Source organism: Patagioenas fasciata, chromosome 5, assembly GCF_037038585.1.
Source record: "Patagioenas fasciata isolate bPatFas1 chromosome 5, bPatFas1.hap1, whole genome shotgun sequence".
NCBI classification, from domain to species: domain Eukaryota; kingdom Metazoa; phylum Chordata; class Aves; order Columbiformes; family Columbidae; genus Patagioenas; species Patagioenas fasciata.
Window position 1 is genome coordinate 45,633,663 of NC_092524.1, and position 13,340 is coordinate 45,647,002.

At 42.8% G+C, this 13,340-nt stretch overlaps 1 protein-coding gene across 1 annotated transcript; it reads right to left on the minus strand.

Moving 5' to 3' along the window:
• Positions 1 to 1,439: 1,439 nt before the first annotated feature.
• On the minus strand, positions 1,440 to 13,340 carry ALDH6A1 (aldehyde dehydrogenase 6 family member A1). Its single transcript, XM_065838508.2, has 12 exons — positions 13,203 to 13,340; positions 12,939 to 13,001; positions 10,797 to 10,871; positions 8,983 to 9,144; positions 8,308 to 8,386; positions 7,454 to 7,756; positions 6,626 to 6,747; positions 6,187 to 6,376; positions 5,313 to 5,494; positions 3,701 to 3,880; positions 3,428 to 3,526; positions 1,440 to 2,989 (listed from the first exon to the last, which is right to left on the minus strand). Exons 1-12 carry the CDS (start codon positions 13,254 to 13,256, stop codon positions 2,885 to 2,887), a joined length of 1,614 nt encoding a protein of 537 aa, XP_065694580.1. The 5' UTR covers positions 13,257 to 13,340; the 3' UTR covers positions 1,440 to 2,884.

Sequence of the window (13,340 nt, forward strand, 5' to 3'; positions counted from 1 at the left end):
AAACGTGGTTAAACTATTTTAACATAACTTTTTGACCTGAGCATCAAATAGCTTTGAGAATCTAGAATAGTGCCTTCTAGGCAAGAAACAATTTTTAATAGGAGTCAAAGGGTCGACTATAAAATTGTATTTTAACAGAGTTTAAAGAAATTTATTATGAGATACTTTGTACTTAGATTATACTTTAGTATAATAGAGAAGCTATATTCTTTAGCTTAATCTTTTATTGTGGATGTTGAAATAAAAAGGAGAATAAACAGTAGGGTGGAAAGCAGTAACAGCAGTGAGATGAGACGGGTGCATGATCAGTCAGCATTTGCAGTTTGATCTAAAATGGCATTTCATTAACTGAAAAAGGCAGATACAAGATTTGTAGCTCTAGTACAATTATTTAAAACCATCTGTTTAACAAATGCTGTTGAAAATGCAGATTATCAGGCAATATGTTTGCACATGAACTAAAAGATTACAGAAGTGTCTAGAACAGGTCTGGGAAAAGTGCAGGGATACCTGCAGTTCTTCAAGGAACAGGTAAGCTTGATGATCAAGACTGCTTTTGGTACAGGAGAAGCTGGAATTTAGAATTTCTAAAGGAAAGATATAATGTGTTTTAATAAGACAACAGAAAAGTCAGAATAGCAATACTGATTAGGAGGAAAATTAGGGCATTTTTAAAGTGAATGACTGTAGACAATATTAGAGGCTGTTAATTAGTATTCCATTCCCAAGTGCATGAAAGAATGCCAATATCTTGATGATGATTTACCTAGAATATTTTACCTTTGCAGCATAGAAAATACTACTCCCAACCTAACATTCATTACACAGCAGGCTGAATTATCATTCATCACCTTCTGCAACAATCTTTCCACATATTCAGATGTTGCTATCACAGTCTGAGTAAGGCAGCTGTACACTTTGCATGAACAACAGTAATTACTGACTCATCTGCACTTTTCCTTTTGGAAGTTATCTTGTTAGCAAAGCTGCAAATTCTAAATCCCCCATATGCTACACTACTGCTTTGACTATACATTTGAAATCCATCTAAAATATAGTTGTGTTCTTCCTTCTTAAACTATTTTCTTATTTCCCAAGCCAAGAGTCCAGATAACCCTGTGCAAAGCACTAAGTTTTGGTTTAGTGGTTAGATCTCTGTATATATCTATTCCTATAGTTTGATGAAGATTTTCAGTTTGTAATGAAGTCATTTTTGTGAAGCTTAAGAGTTTCTGTAATGAAATTATGTGTATAAGGAAACAGAAACAAAGTACTCCTTGAAATGCTTTATGAGGAAATTGGTACAGAGGTCCATGAAATACTGTGAAAGGAAGATGTACACATGGGTTACAGGACTCGCAGACCCGCCTCTGCAAAGAGGGGAATGAAGTCAACGTCACACCTATATCATTATAATGTCTCACCAAGGAACAGTCATGTTCTGCAGAATGTATTAGCAGGTTTTTAATTTGTAATCAAATTTCAAGATGAGAATTTTCCTCTAGGGTACAGCAAAGGAAAAAAAAAACCAAGATACAAACATTAGTGAATGCACAGGAATTGCACTAATATATAACTATCAGTTACAAAGCATCTTTACCAGAAGGCAGAGTACAAAGTGTTAACATTCAGGTTGTTCAATTAGAACAAGTAGTGGTCACAATCATTAGAGCAAATGTTCTTTTCCATGGGTGCTTGCATGAGTTCTCCGCAGATCCCTCATGGCTGCATCACCTTCCACAAACCAGGAATAAAAATATAGGCTCTCCAGCTCCAAATGCACACATTCTTCAGGGTGTACCAAGTCTTATCCTTCTCTAGTAGTGGGACCTATAATCCCTAGGGAATGTGACTGTGTTTGAGCAAATGTGACAAGAAGTCAATCAGTTATCACAAGAAATATAGCTATAGTCAGTAAAAGAGATCAGCAATAGGCCTGGCTGCTTTTTGATTAAAAAAATGTGTTCTTTCCTCCTACTGACCCATCTCCTTACTCTCCCTTCAACTCAGACGCATATGATGAGGTGATTGTGTAAATACATATACATGCTTCTGTTTCTGCTTCCATAGTTTCATTATGCTACAGGACCTGTAGGCACATATCTGTTAGCACAGTGAAAAGGCACCAAACAACTTTCAGGTGTAACAGAATTGACAACAAGTTAGAGAATACAAGACACACGCATGACAGGAACAGAAGTTCTCAAGCTGTCAGAGGCACAATGAAAGTCACTGCACCATACGGGAATTTCTTTCATCCTCAGACAAGTAAATATGCTTTCCTAAAAAAACCTTAGAAAGCTATTTCCCAAGTGTTTTGGAAGCTGCTCAACAGTTGAAAGACTGACATTTTCAACTCCCAGACTTGCTGTCATCATTGCACATGAAGTCACTTCTATGAGACACCCAAGGTGTCCCAGTTATGTCACTCAAAATAGGTACTCATCTTTGAGTAAGGTGAACTCAATATCTTAACATGTAAGATAAAGAGGTAAAGAAAACTCTGCTACAAGATGTAGCCAGGAGTGAGTTACTAAGGCTAAAGATATTAAAGTGGAAACCAGAGTAATGTGCAAGTTTAGAAGGTCTGAAAGAAAAACAGATTAAGACCAATCTCACCGTCTGCCCTTTCAATTAGATAAAGTTGTTTCATCTAGGATAGGTTGTTGGAGAAAAGTTGAGTTCAGCTAGACAAAAAAACACTGACAACTACAGAAAACCCAGACTGTGTTACATGATCCTGCCTGGTTTGCACAGAAATGGAGGTCCTTGAGAAAATGGAGTTTTCTATTCATTCCCAAGGAAATGCTGACAGTCAGGACAAAGCTGGGAAGTGCAGCAAAGAAGGACAAGGGCACCAGGAACAGCATTTGCAAAGGCTGATTTAGTTTCCCATAGTTGGCATAACCACAGCAGGTTTGGTAACTGTAGCATCTTCCTCTTTCCATTGAGAAATGATGGTTTTCAGCTGTGTGTAGAACTGCACTCCCTGGAGGAAAGGAGAGACACAGGGATCAGATGTTTGGCCTTATGAATTCTTCAGGTCTGCACTAGTGGTGTTTCAAACAGTTTTTGCGTTATCTACAGGGGGCTGAGTTTTCCTCTGTGGGAACAACTGCTGTCAGCCTGTTCTCTTTACCAGTTCCCCAAAGATTCTGGTTCTGTGAGAAAGCTTGTTATTTAGTTTTTGTTCCCTTCTCAAATCTCCTAAAAAATACTTGGTTTTTACATCTGAAAAAAAAAAAAAAAGTTGGATATTGTAACATGCATTGTGGTGGCTGTGATCACTGGCTGGTCTTCAGTTTCCCAGTTGAGACGGCTTCAAAGCTTCTTTACTAATGAGGTCTGACAACCATTTCCCCATTGCCATTTATAATGTGATTTATCACTATTTGACCCAGTCGGTAACTCTGAATCAGTAAGTTACCTGTTTGCCATAGAAATTGGTGTCTCCTCTGAAAGAAGCACGAGAGCCGGTGAAAGAGAACATAGGCAGAGGTACTGGGATTGGAACGTTGACACCCACCTAAAGCAAAGGAAAGCTGCCATATTAATCACAAGAACTGGCAGATTGCAGAGCACTCTCCAAAATCTACTACATTTTGATCCCTTAAGTCTGAGGCTGGGTACTGCTGCCTGAGTAGTCACTACAACTGGCTGGCTATGAGTACTAATAGCAACAATTCTAGCTTGAACATACCTGCCCCACATCTACTAAGTGAGAATATTTCCGAGCTGTGGCTCCATTGGATGTGAAGATTGCAGTTCCATTTCCATAGGGGTTACTGTTCACCAACTCAATGGCATCATCCAAACTGTCTGCTTTCAGAACTACTAAGACGGGCCCAAAGATTTCCTCCTTGTAGCAAGTCATGTTTGGCTGACAAAACAAACAGCAGAAAAAGCAGCTTGTGTATAAGATATAATAAACAGGATATAATAAAAATATCCTAGTAAAGAGGACATAATAAACATATATGCTACTAATGCTCAGGATATTCCTAGGATCAGCCATAATACTGCATTGCCATAGGCCATCCTTCAGTCCTCCTCACCTTTTCACCATTTCCCACGCCCTGCCACCTATCTAGTTCACTCAAGAGGGCATCACTTCTCATCTTCAGAGTCCCTCCTGCTTTCACTGCCTGCCTAGCCTCCTTTACAGGTCTACTCTGACCAAAGCTGATCAAGACTGGGTTTAATTCAAGATAGTTTACTTCAGTTCTTGTTGACAAAGTGGCTAGAACCTGCTATCCTGTCCAACTCAGTGTCCAGGATTTATGTCTGATAATTAACAACATGTGACAAACACCAAAACACCAGTTAGAGAGTACTTCAATCACAAATAGCTAATGCAGTGAACTACAAAACATTCATTTGACAAGTTTTCAGTTTTACGTGGGTTACTATATTACTAACCACTGTATAAGAAAACTAAGAAACACAAAGTCTCAGTGTAACTTTTACTTTTGAATACCTAACAATGCTTTATGACACATCACAGGAAAGTAAAGTATTTTAAGATGTTTAATGAAAATAAGGCTAGAAAATTATGAGACAGATTAAAAGCCTGAATTATAGAATAGTATAAAAATCAATAAAATCCTAAGAATAAAAAAGCACAATAGCAGAATTATCAAGATTGCTTTGCTGTCATGGAATCATTCACCAGAAGGCCCATGAGGAACTGAATACTTTAATATTAAGGAAATTGTAGTAGCTAATTCTGTCTTGTAGAGAATATTCCCCCACAGTAGTGTCCACCTGTTGCACACCATGCATTACACTGAGGGGCTGACTCAACAAAGTTGCAAATATATTCAACAACAAAAAGATTTTGGACCTTATATTATTCCCGTTAAGATTTCCACAAATATTTAACCTTTGTTTCTGCAAGTCCTTAAATTGCAAGCTGCAGGAATGTATAACGGAGGATGGAAAATTGCAAGCTTGGCTGTTCATCTTACTCTTCCTTAGGCACCTGCTGCTGGCCATTACTACAGATAGTACACTTTGCTCGATGGACATTTAGTTTAACACAGCACAAACTGCCCATATCTTCTTTAAATTGGTTGCAATGCATTCAAGTTAAGATCGTTAACCTCATCCAGGGTATGTCGCACTACTGCAAATTCTTTTATCACCTCCACAACAGCATTGCAATAAGCACTTCACTGGAATTGTGCAAGGGAAGGCTGAGCCATTTATGGGCTTTCTGCCTGGTGAATATTGATTACTGACTGATTTGGGGAACCCATTTTTCCATCAGCCTTGCAATACACACTATCAAGCACTGGTTTTGGTCATCTTACCTTGACATTGGCAAGGATCGTTGGCCCAACAAAATTGCCATTTTCATAGCCCTTCACTTTGACATTACGTCCATCCAGAAGAAGGCTGGCACCTTCTTTTACTCCTGTCTCAATCAGATGGCAAACCCGTTCCTTAGCCTGGGGACTGATCAGGGGCCCTAGATCTGCTCCAGGCTGGTCTCCTGTGAAGAGGCAGAGATGCCAAGTTTTTAACCCAGACAGCTTCCTCTTCACAGCCATCACAGAGATAACTACACTGGCAGGAAAATATCTGAAAATCCTAATGCGTCTGAGACACAGAACAAAGATTTGAGACATTAATGAACAGAAGTGATAGCCTGCAACTCTTATAATCCACAAATAAGAGAAGTGGTAAACATAATTTTAGATCCCCATGAAGCCAAAATTCAACAACAGATTCTTCTCATGAAGGAATTTTTTCCCCTTTGCAGGAATTTATTGAACATAAACAAAAGATAATTCGCCTACAACTAATAACAGTCTAGTTTTCCCAAAGTACCTGTTTCCATTTTTCCTTTTTATGGCATGCTTACTACAAAGTATAAAGGTATAAGTGAGGTTGCTATATAAATGGCAGGTTTGAGTTAAACATAAGACATAACCTCAAAGCTCCAGTTAAAACAAGACCGATCCATCAAACCTTGCATCACAGTCATACTGCCAAGCCTCCCTACAAATTCCTAACTCCAAGTCTAGCGCAATCCAGACAATCTGCAAGCTCCTACCCCTACACATCAAACCTAGGCTGCTAACAGCTCCAAGGGACACGCTTTAGTATGGCAAATACATCAACCTAAAAGGCTACAGTTGTACAGAAGTTAAGTACCTCGGAAGACTTTACCACAGTCTGTACCTGCATTTACACGTAGATTTTTGGCTCTGTCCACAAGCTCTGGCAGCCATTTCTGAGCTTCTCCCACTAAAATTGCTGTAGACAGGGCCATGCAGCGTTGGCCAGCTGCTCCAAAAGCAGCTCCAACCAGCTGGTTCAAGGTGTTCTCTTTATTGGCATCAGGCATCACCACACCGTGGTTCTTGGCTCCCTGAAATACAACACATACACAGTCTCCCATTATTAATCACCCCAGCCCAGTTCTTCTCTAGCTCTCTGGCAATACCTTCATGTAGTAGCTATGACTCTGCTACCAACAGGCTAGCATGAAGGGCAGCCTTGTCACTTAACTATCAGTGGCAAAGTCAGCTGCTGCTGCCGAGTGGCTTGGTCTCTCTTAACATTCACAGGAGACAGAGGCAGTCTGTGTGCTGAAGTGTGCTCCATTCAGAGGCATTACCATGTTGGCCTGGACTCTCTTGCCATTCCGGGATCCTCTCTCATAGATGTACTCGCCAGCCTGATTAGATCCCACAAAGCTGATTGCTCTGATATCCGGATGATCACAAATGAAATTCACAGCTTCAAATAGGAAATAATACATTATAACTGTGGTGCACAAATGCTTCCCTCTGTTCCCATCCCCACAGTGCTAAATTTATGTATCTTTCTTATTGGAATTCTTGCCTCTGTTTCCTACATCTGAGTTCCCCCACTGCCTGTCTATGCATATCTCCAGTAATTTCTCAGCACGTATACTCCTGACCTCATCCTCATATACCTGGTTCTCTGCCATCTCTTCATGCTTTGGGCATCTCTCAAGGTGCCTGAGAAATGCTGAAGCCAAGTTACTGTTGCCTATTTGTATCCTCATGTTTTGAATCTACTTCTGTGCTGTAAAAATATCACGCTAGGAGCTAGAATACTGGCATCCACTGCATATTCAGTGAGGCATTTAATAATTGTTTAGGCTTCCTTGGGAAACCAAGATGATTTATCTACTTATTTCAGTTGGATCCTAGGTTGCTAAATAGAATTTGAGCACTTATATGCCTTGAGAAATCTGCCTCTATTCCCCAAAATTTGGTCCACCAAATTCCTGAAAGATTTGGTGCAAGATGAAAAAGAATCTCCCAGTCAGCTCCATTCACCTCCATCAAGAGGGCTGAAGCATCTGTCCAAACCTATCTAACAGCAGCAGTATCAGACTCTCCAAATGGCACCTCCACTGAACATACAGCACAACACTTACACACTCCAGCCATGTCCTAAGAAGGGCTACTAATACCTTCATGTTGTCCATGGATGATATTCAGAGTCCCATCAGGGGCACCAGCATCCTGAAACAGCTTGGCAAGGAACATGAGTGCTCCTGGTACACGCTCTGACGGTTTCATCAAGAAGGTGTTTCCACAAACCATAGCCATGGGGAACATCCAAAGAGGGATCATGGCTGGGAAATTGAACGGTGCAATTCCAGCACACACGCCCAGAGGCAGACGGTAGGTGTAAGTGTCCATGTCTTTAGTGATGGAGGGCATGGTCTCTCCCAGTATGAGGGATGTCACACTGCAAGCATGTTCAACCACCTCTGCAGCAGAAAGGGCAATATGCCACTGGATGATCTGTTAATAATTAGTACCCAAACTCCCTTCTTACCACTGCCTTGACTCAAGTCTTTCTTCCAGCCTCTTTTCCCACAAATTAAAACTCATTGTGCTTCAGAAAATCCCTTTGCTCTGCCAAGCAAGCTAATTGTGAATGGACTCTCTCTTGAGTGCATTATATGTCATTGTGATAGAAGCACAGACACAACAGCCCCAGTAAAAGAAGCACAGGGAGAGTATTATTGTGTCACCTGGGACTCAACCTTAGACATCTGAGCACAAACAAGAAATTCTTATCCCTTCACAGCAATTTGTAGGAACTCATAGGAATAGGAAGGATCTAACAACACGGAAGTGATTTAAGGAAACTGTCTAAGGGAACAGTTCGAGTTACAATTTTGCCTTTCCTTTCAATAGGAGGTCATGAAGGGAGCTACGTGTACAGACTCCCAGAGCAATCAGTTGCTCAGGAGACATCCTCACTTCCTATGGGTTCTCAAAGACCCTTTTTTAACAGGAGGAGCCAGCAGCTTACGGAGGCCTCGGAACACATCTCCCTCAGCATCAGCCAGGGTCTTTCCTTGTTCAAAGGTGATGAGTTTTGAAATTTCTTTCTGCAAATGGAAAACATTACGTTTATTAATGTTAGAAAAGTGCCTGCCCATGAAATACAGTGCAGGAATAAGACAGTTTAACAGAGCATTGAACATCACAATGAACCCTCTGAGCAGAACCTGCAAAAGTCTACACTGACTGACTTGCTCCTCGTTGACAAGAAGCCAATAAGCCACACAGGTGACATTTTAGCAAAAAATACAACCATGGGTTGGCTTGTAAGCGATTGCTTTTAGGTGTCACACCACAGACACATCAAAAAAGCAATCAGGAAAATCCAAAGACATAGTAACATACTTCTCCCACTTGTCTTTATCAACTCATACATTCTCCATCAAGGCTGAAAATTCCTCTGTGGTCTTTTGGTAAAGGGACAAATACAAAACAATATTCCCTAAGAAGCACTGTCTCTCTGTTCCCATTTGATGGAGAGTGCTTTGCTACAACTCTTGAGGACAGTGTGTCTGTTGGCTCCTCAATCATGGCAACAATGCCTCATCACAAATTCTGTAAACCCTGAGCCCCTCAGTTCAGTAGCTAAAGTCAACTGCAACGCATTTAGCTACAGCCATCACACACAGCGATGGCGTCTCACCAGATTATCTTTGATGAGTTGTTGATAACGCAGGAAGATTTGCTGGCGACTCAAAACAGATGTTTCTGACCAGTTCCAAAATGCCTTTTTGCAAGAAGCCACAGCTGCCTCCATCTCACTGTTTGTGGCTTTTGGTACACGGCTAACCACTTCATTTGTGGCCTGAAGGAAAAAACAAACCACCAAAACTCAATATTTTCCATCTTTCCTGCCAACCATTCAACAGTTGTTTCACACCATGCACCTAATATCCTTGTTCTACAAGGAACTGTACTTCTGAGAGGAGAGCACAAAGGAGACTCCTTTGTTGGTGCACGCAAAAGGCCTGGGCTACAACTGGAATAGTTCTGAAAATCTGCACTCTACACCTCTCAAGTTAGGCACCCAGAAAGCTACAAATGCAGTGCTGATTTCCAAGTTGGAGTTGAAGTGACTTGTCTGTCTCGAGGCTTCTAGATAGTATAAGGCAAAGGTTCTGTGGACTGCAGTCGTTTTCCTCTGCATCATCTTGGTTCATCTGCTGTCCCTCTTGCACATTAAATGAGGCAAGGTTCCTCTGGAAGAAGCAGTACATGACCCTAGAGTTGGCACTGATGTTAGCTTACCGAGACCACTAGGCCAAAGTAAGGTTTTCACAAGCAACCTTAGTTCTATAGTATTTTAACTTTAAAAGCTTGTATTTGGTAGTTTAACCTCCTACTAATGCAGTCTTAAAAATTAAGTCTGCTTTGACTTGATAAAATGATCAGGACCATCTCTAAGAGAGAAACTACTCAAAACAAGAGAAAGAAAATTAAACACGAACATTGGTTGCCACATAAAGACCAAATGAGCTTCATGAACTTAGCACACTGTTCTGATCACTTCCACAAAGCAAATAAAAATAGGGCTTTACAGAGAAAAGCTTCAGAAACTGCTGTCCAAATGCTTACCTTACTGGTGGGGTCAGAACTCTGACTGCAACCTCATTTCCAGTTGTCTTTTGTGGAGGACTCAGACAAGTACAAGTGTTACTGATCTAAGATTATTTTGCACTGCATAGCATCCAGACTCTGAATTCACTGTGAATACTGTGGCTCACAGACAAAAGCTCTTTGAAAGGAGAGGAGCTTCAGCGGTCAGGATTTTTTTACCTTGGTCTGAAAGTGAAGGCAGTGACAGTCTCTGTCAGGACTTCACATTCATAGAATCATAGAATAGTTTGGGTTGGAACGGACCTTCAAAGTTCATCTGGTCCAATCTCCCTGCAATGAACAGGGACATCTTCAACAAGATCAGGTTGCTCAGAGCCCCGTCCAGCCTGGCTTTCAATGTCTCCAGGGATGGGGCATCTACCACCTCTCTGGGCAATCTGTGCCAGTGTTTCACCGTTCTCATTGTAAAAAGTCTAGCCTGAATCTCCTTTCCTTTAGTTTAAAACCATTACCACTTGTCCTGATTCAGCTGGCATCAAATCACACCTGGTTGATTTCACATACAAGGTTAAAGAAACCCTTCAGAAATTTGACATACTAATCACAGAGCCTTTCTATGATAAAAAAAAAAAAATTGCAAGCAGAGTTTTAGCTTCCTTTCTGGAGATCAGGGTTTTGCAACACAGGGAAGATAAAGATCATCACTTTCCTAAGACTGGCATTTCATGTGAAAAGGAAATTGAGAAGCAATTACACAGTGCTAAATCCATCTTAAGGTCCAAGTATAAACCTTTCTTAAGAAACGTATATACTTTCCCCATTTACCAAATGCTGGAACAGAGGCACAGAACCTTGTTGCACAGTGATCGCTAATAGATAAGCTGAGCCCATTTCACTTACTGGGTTGTGGATATCAATCCATTCAGTAGTTTTGGACTCAACAAACTTCCCATCAATGAAGAGTTTGGTTGTTGGCTGTGGAAGACAAAACACCGGACAGTGAGTGATCTTTGTCTCAAGGTGCCTACACACCAGTGCGCCCCATTACACGTAAGCCTTCATCATTTACCACTATGTTGCCCACTAGAGAGTCTAGATCCAGCATTTACAGGCATAAAATCAGACTTCTCCTGTGCCTCACTTGGTCCTGCAACTAAGAGCAAGGAACTGTCCTGGCAAACAGCACAGAAAACAGAACCTTCCACCTCAGATGCCAAGGAGAGACAAAGAGCGTTTGGAATAAGGTGTTCAGGTAAATGTAGGACAGAGAGCAAAGCAGAGGTGGAAGCTGTAACTAGCACTGGATAGGCAACAAAACCCTATAATGCAGGAAAACAGTATATGTATAGACTATAAATTAAGAAACTAGAAACTGGGAGCTGAGAGTGGGGGGTAAGGGGAGAAAACTAGGAGAAAGCAAGAACCAGTTAATTATACCACAAAACTGTGGCTTGGGGAGAATAGATAAGAGGAAGGGGAAACAGATCTATTGTGTGAAGAGAAATGAGACAGATCAACAGAACTGGGATATAAACCCAAATGTACCAGGGAACTCTGTGAATAGACTAGGATGTGGAATTATGAGAGGCAGATGAGTATTCGGATGCTATCCAAGGTGTAATGAAGGGAAAAAGAACAGAGGAGGATTCAGGAAAATAATGGTGTTGGCTGGACAAGTAGTGACAGTGAAAAATAAATGAGTGAAACAAGTGAACAGCAATGAGTTGGGACAAGCTGAGAAAGCTTGGAGACGAGAAAGCTGGGATGAGAAGTATAAAGTAAGACTGTCAATGGATAAGCAGGACCTAGTGATTTGGGAGGTAACACCAGGAGAGGCTCAAAACTGAAAAGCTGCGGATGATTATGTAGCTGGAATTACACTTGGGAGAGGCAGAAGTCTGTACCTGTGAAAACAGAGTCTTCTCTAGAATCTCGAAGGAAGCACAGGAAATCTGAGATCTGAGTCTTTTGAGTTTTCTGACTGAAAGAAAAGGTCTTCTAGTGCTGGTCTGAAGAATGATAAACTCCTACTGCTATCATTCACTCAGACCAAGTGCCAAGTATCTGCAGTGGACCTACAAGCTCCAGTGCTTTATGACCCATGCAGACTTCAGTGCAATGGAATTTATGTTTTGTCAAATTGCTTTAAAACAATAGCTAGAAAATGGCACATATAACAAAAAATATCTCAAGCAAGGCAGGAAATGCTGAATTCCATAAGATCACCACCTTTTTTCTCAGTACAGAATGAGCCTGCCATGGGAACAAGGACTGTAATAAAGGAGACTATTTGAAGAATCACAATTTAGCTGTTCAGAACTTGCAGAGTGTACAGCCACAGATACCCGAAGAAAAAAGACACTATAACAGTTAAAGTTGTTAGATACTGTCCAAAGGAAATCACATCCTCTCTCTGCCATAAACAGCTGATATGAGACCATTGCGCACATCTTGAAACAATCTTCTTTCACACCTTACCATTAGGCGTATAATCTATATTAATTCTCACTAATCTTATTGAAGAGATACTATACATGGTAAAAGAAATCTAAAAATCAGGAAAAAATGGCTGGTGCGTATGTAGTAGAATGCGTGCTACATAAGGAACACGGGGAAAATAAACCAGGACGCCACTAACTGAACTCCCACGCCGCCCGTGGGTGCAGCCCGCAGCGCTCGCTACAAGCAGTAACGGGGGCGATGCCAGGAGCGGCTGCAGCGCGGAGGGGCTGCCAAAGCGGGCGCTTCTTCGCTCCGTAGTCAACCAAACTGACATTGCACTTCTATCCCTTCCCTCCCCTTGCCCTCCGTGCGCGGGCAGTCCCGGAGATTTGTTCCTGAAGCGCCAGCCAGGAGCCACGGACAGGGGAAGGGAGCTGCAGAAACCAGCTCACAGGAGAAGCCCTGAGAGAAGTGTCCGGCTGGCTGCGGAGGGCAGCGGCGGCGCTTTCCCCCAGCCCGCAGCCTCTCCTCAGCCCGGGCCAAGCCGCCCCACAGGCCCCGCGGCCTCCGCCAGGTCCGCTCCGCGGGACGGGCACTTACCACCGAGGAGGAGAAGGACGCGGCGGCTGAGGCGATCCAGGAGGTGCCGGCTCTCCACGGCAGCTGGACGGGAGGGAAAGCACAAACCAGCCCGGTTCCTCAGGGCTGCCGACTACCCCCACCCACCCCCACCGCGGCCCCATCGGCTACTCCCCGCTCGGGACCGGCCCACCCAAGAGGCCCCGGGGACAGGTGGGCCGCGACCCCCCTCCGCCTCCGCCCCGAGCCGCGGGACCCGCCACGGGGCCGGCGCCGCCGTCTCACCCTCAGCGCCACGCACCGCCCGCCCCAGGCGCCGCGCGCCACAGCCGTCGCCATCCCGGCCGAGGGTCGCTGCTCCGCGGCCCCCGACGGCACCACCGCCCACCCGGAGCACCGCCCCCGCGCGCTGATTGGCCTCTC

Coding starts and splice junctions, on each gene's coding strand:
- ALDH6A1 (XM_065838508.2), bottom strand. CDS start 13,256: ATGGCGACGGCTGTGGCGCGCGGCGCCTGGGGCGGGCGGTGCGTGGCG. Junction 10,872..12,938: donor CGTCCTTCTCCTCCTCGGTG/GTAAGTGCCCGT, acceptor TGTCTTCCACAG/CCAACAACCAAACTCTTCAT. Junction 7,757..8,307: donor AGATGTGTTCCGAGGCCTCC/GTAAGCTGCTGG, acceptor TTTCTGCTGCAG/AGGTGGTTGAACATGCTTGC.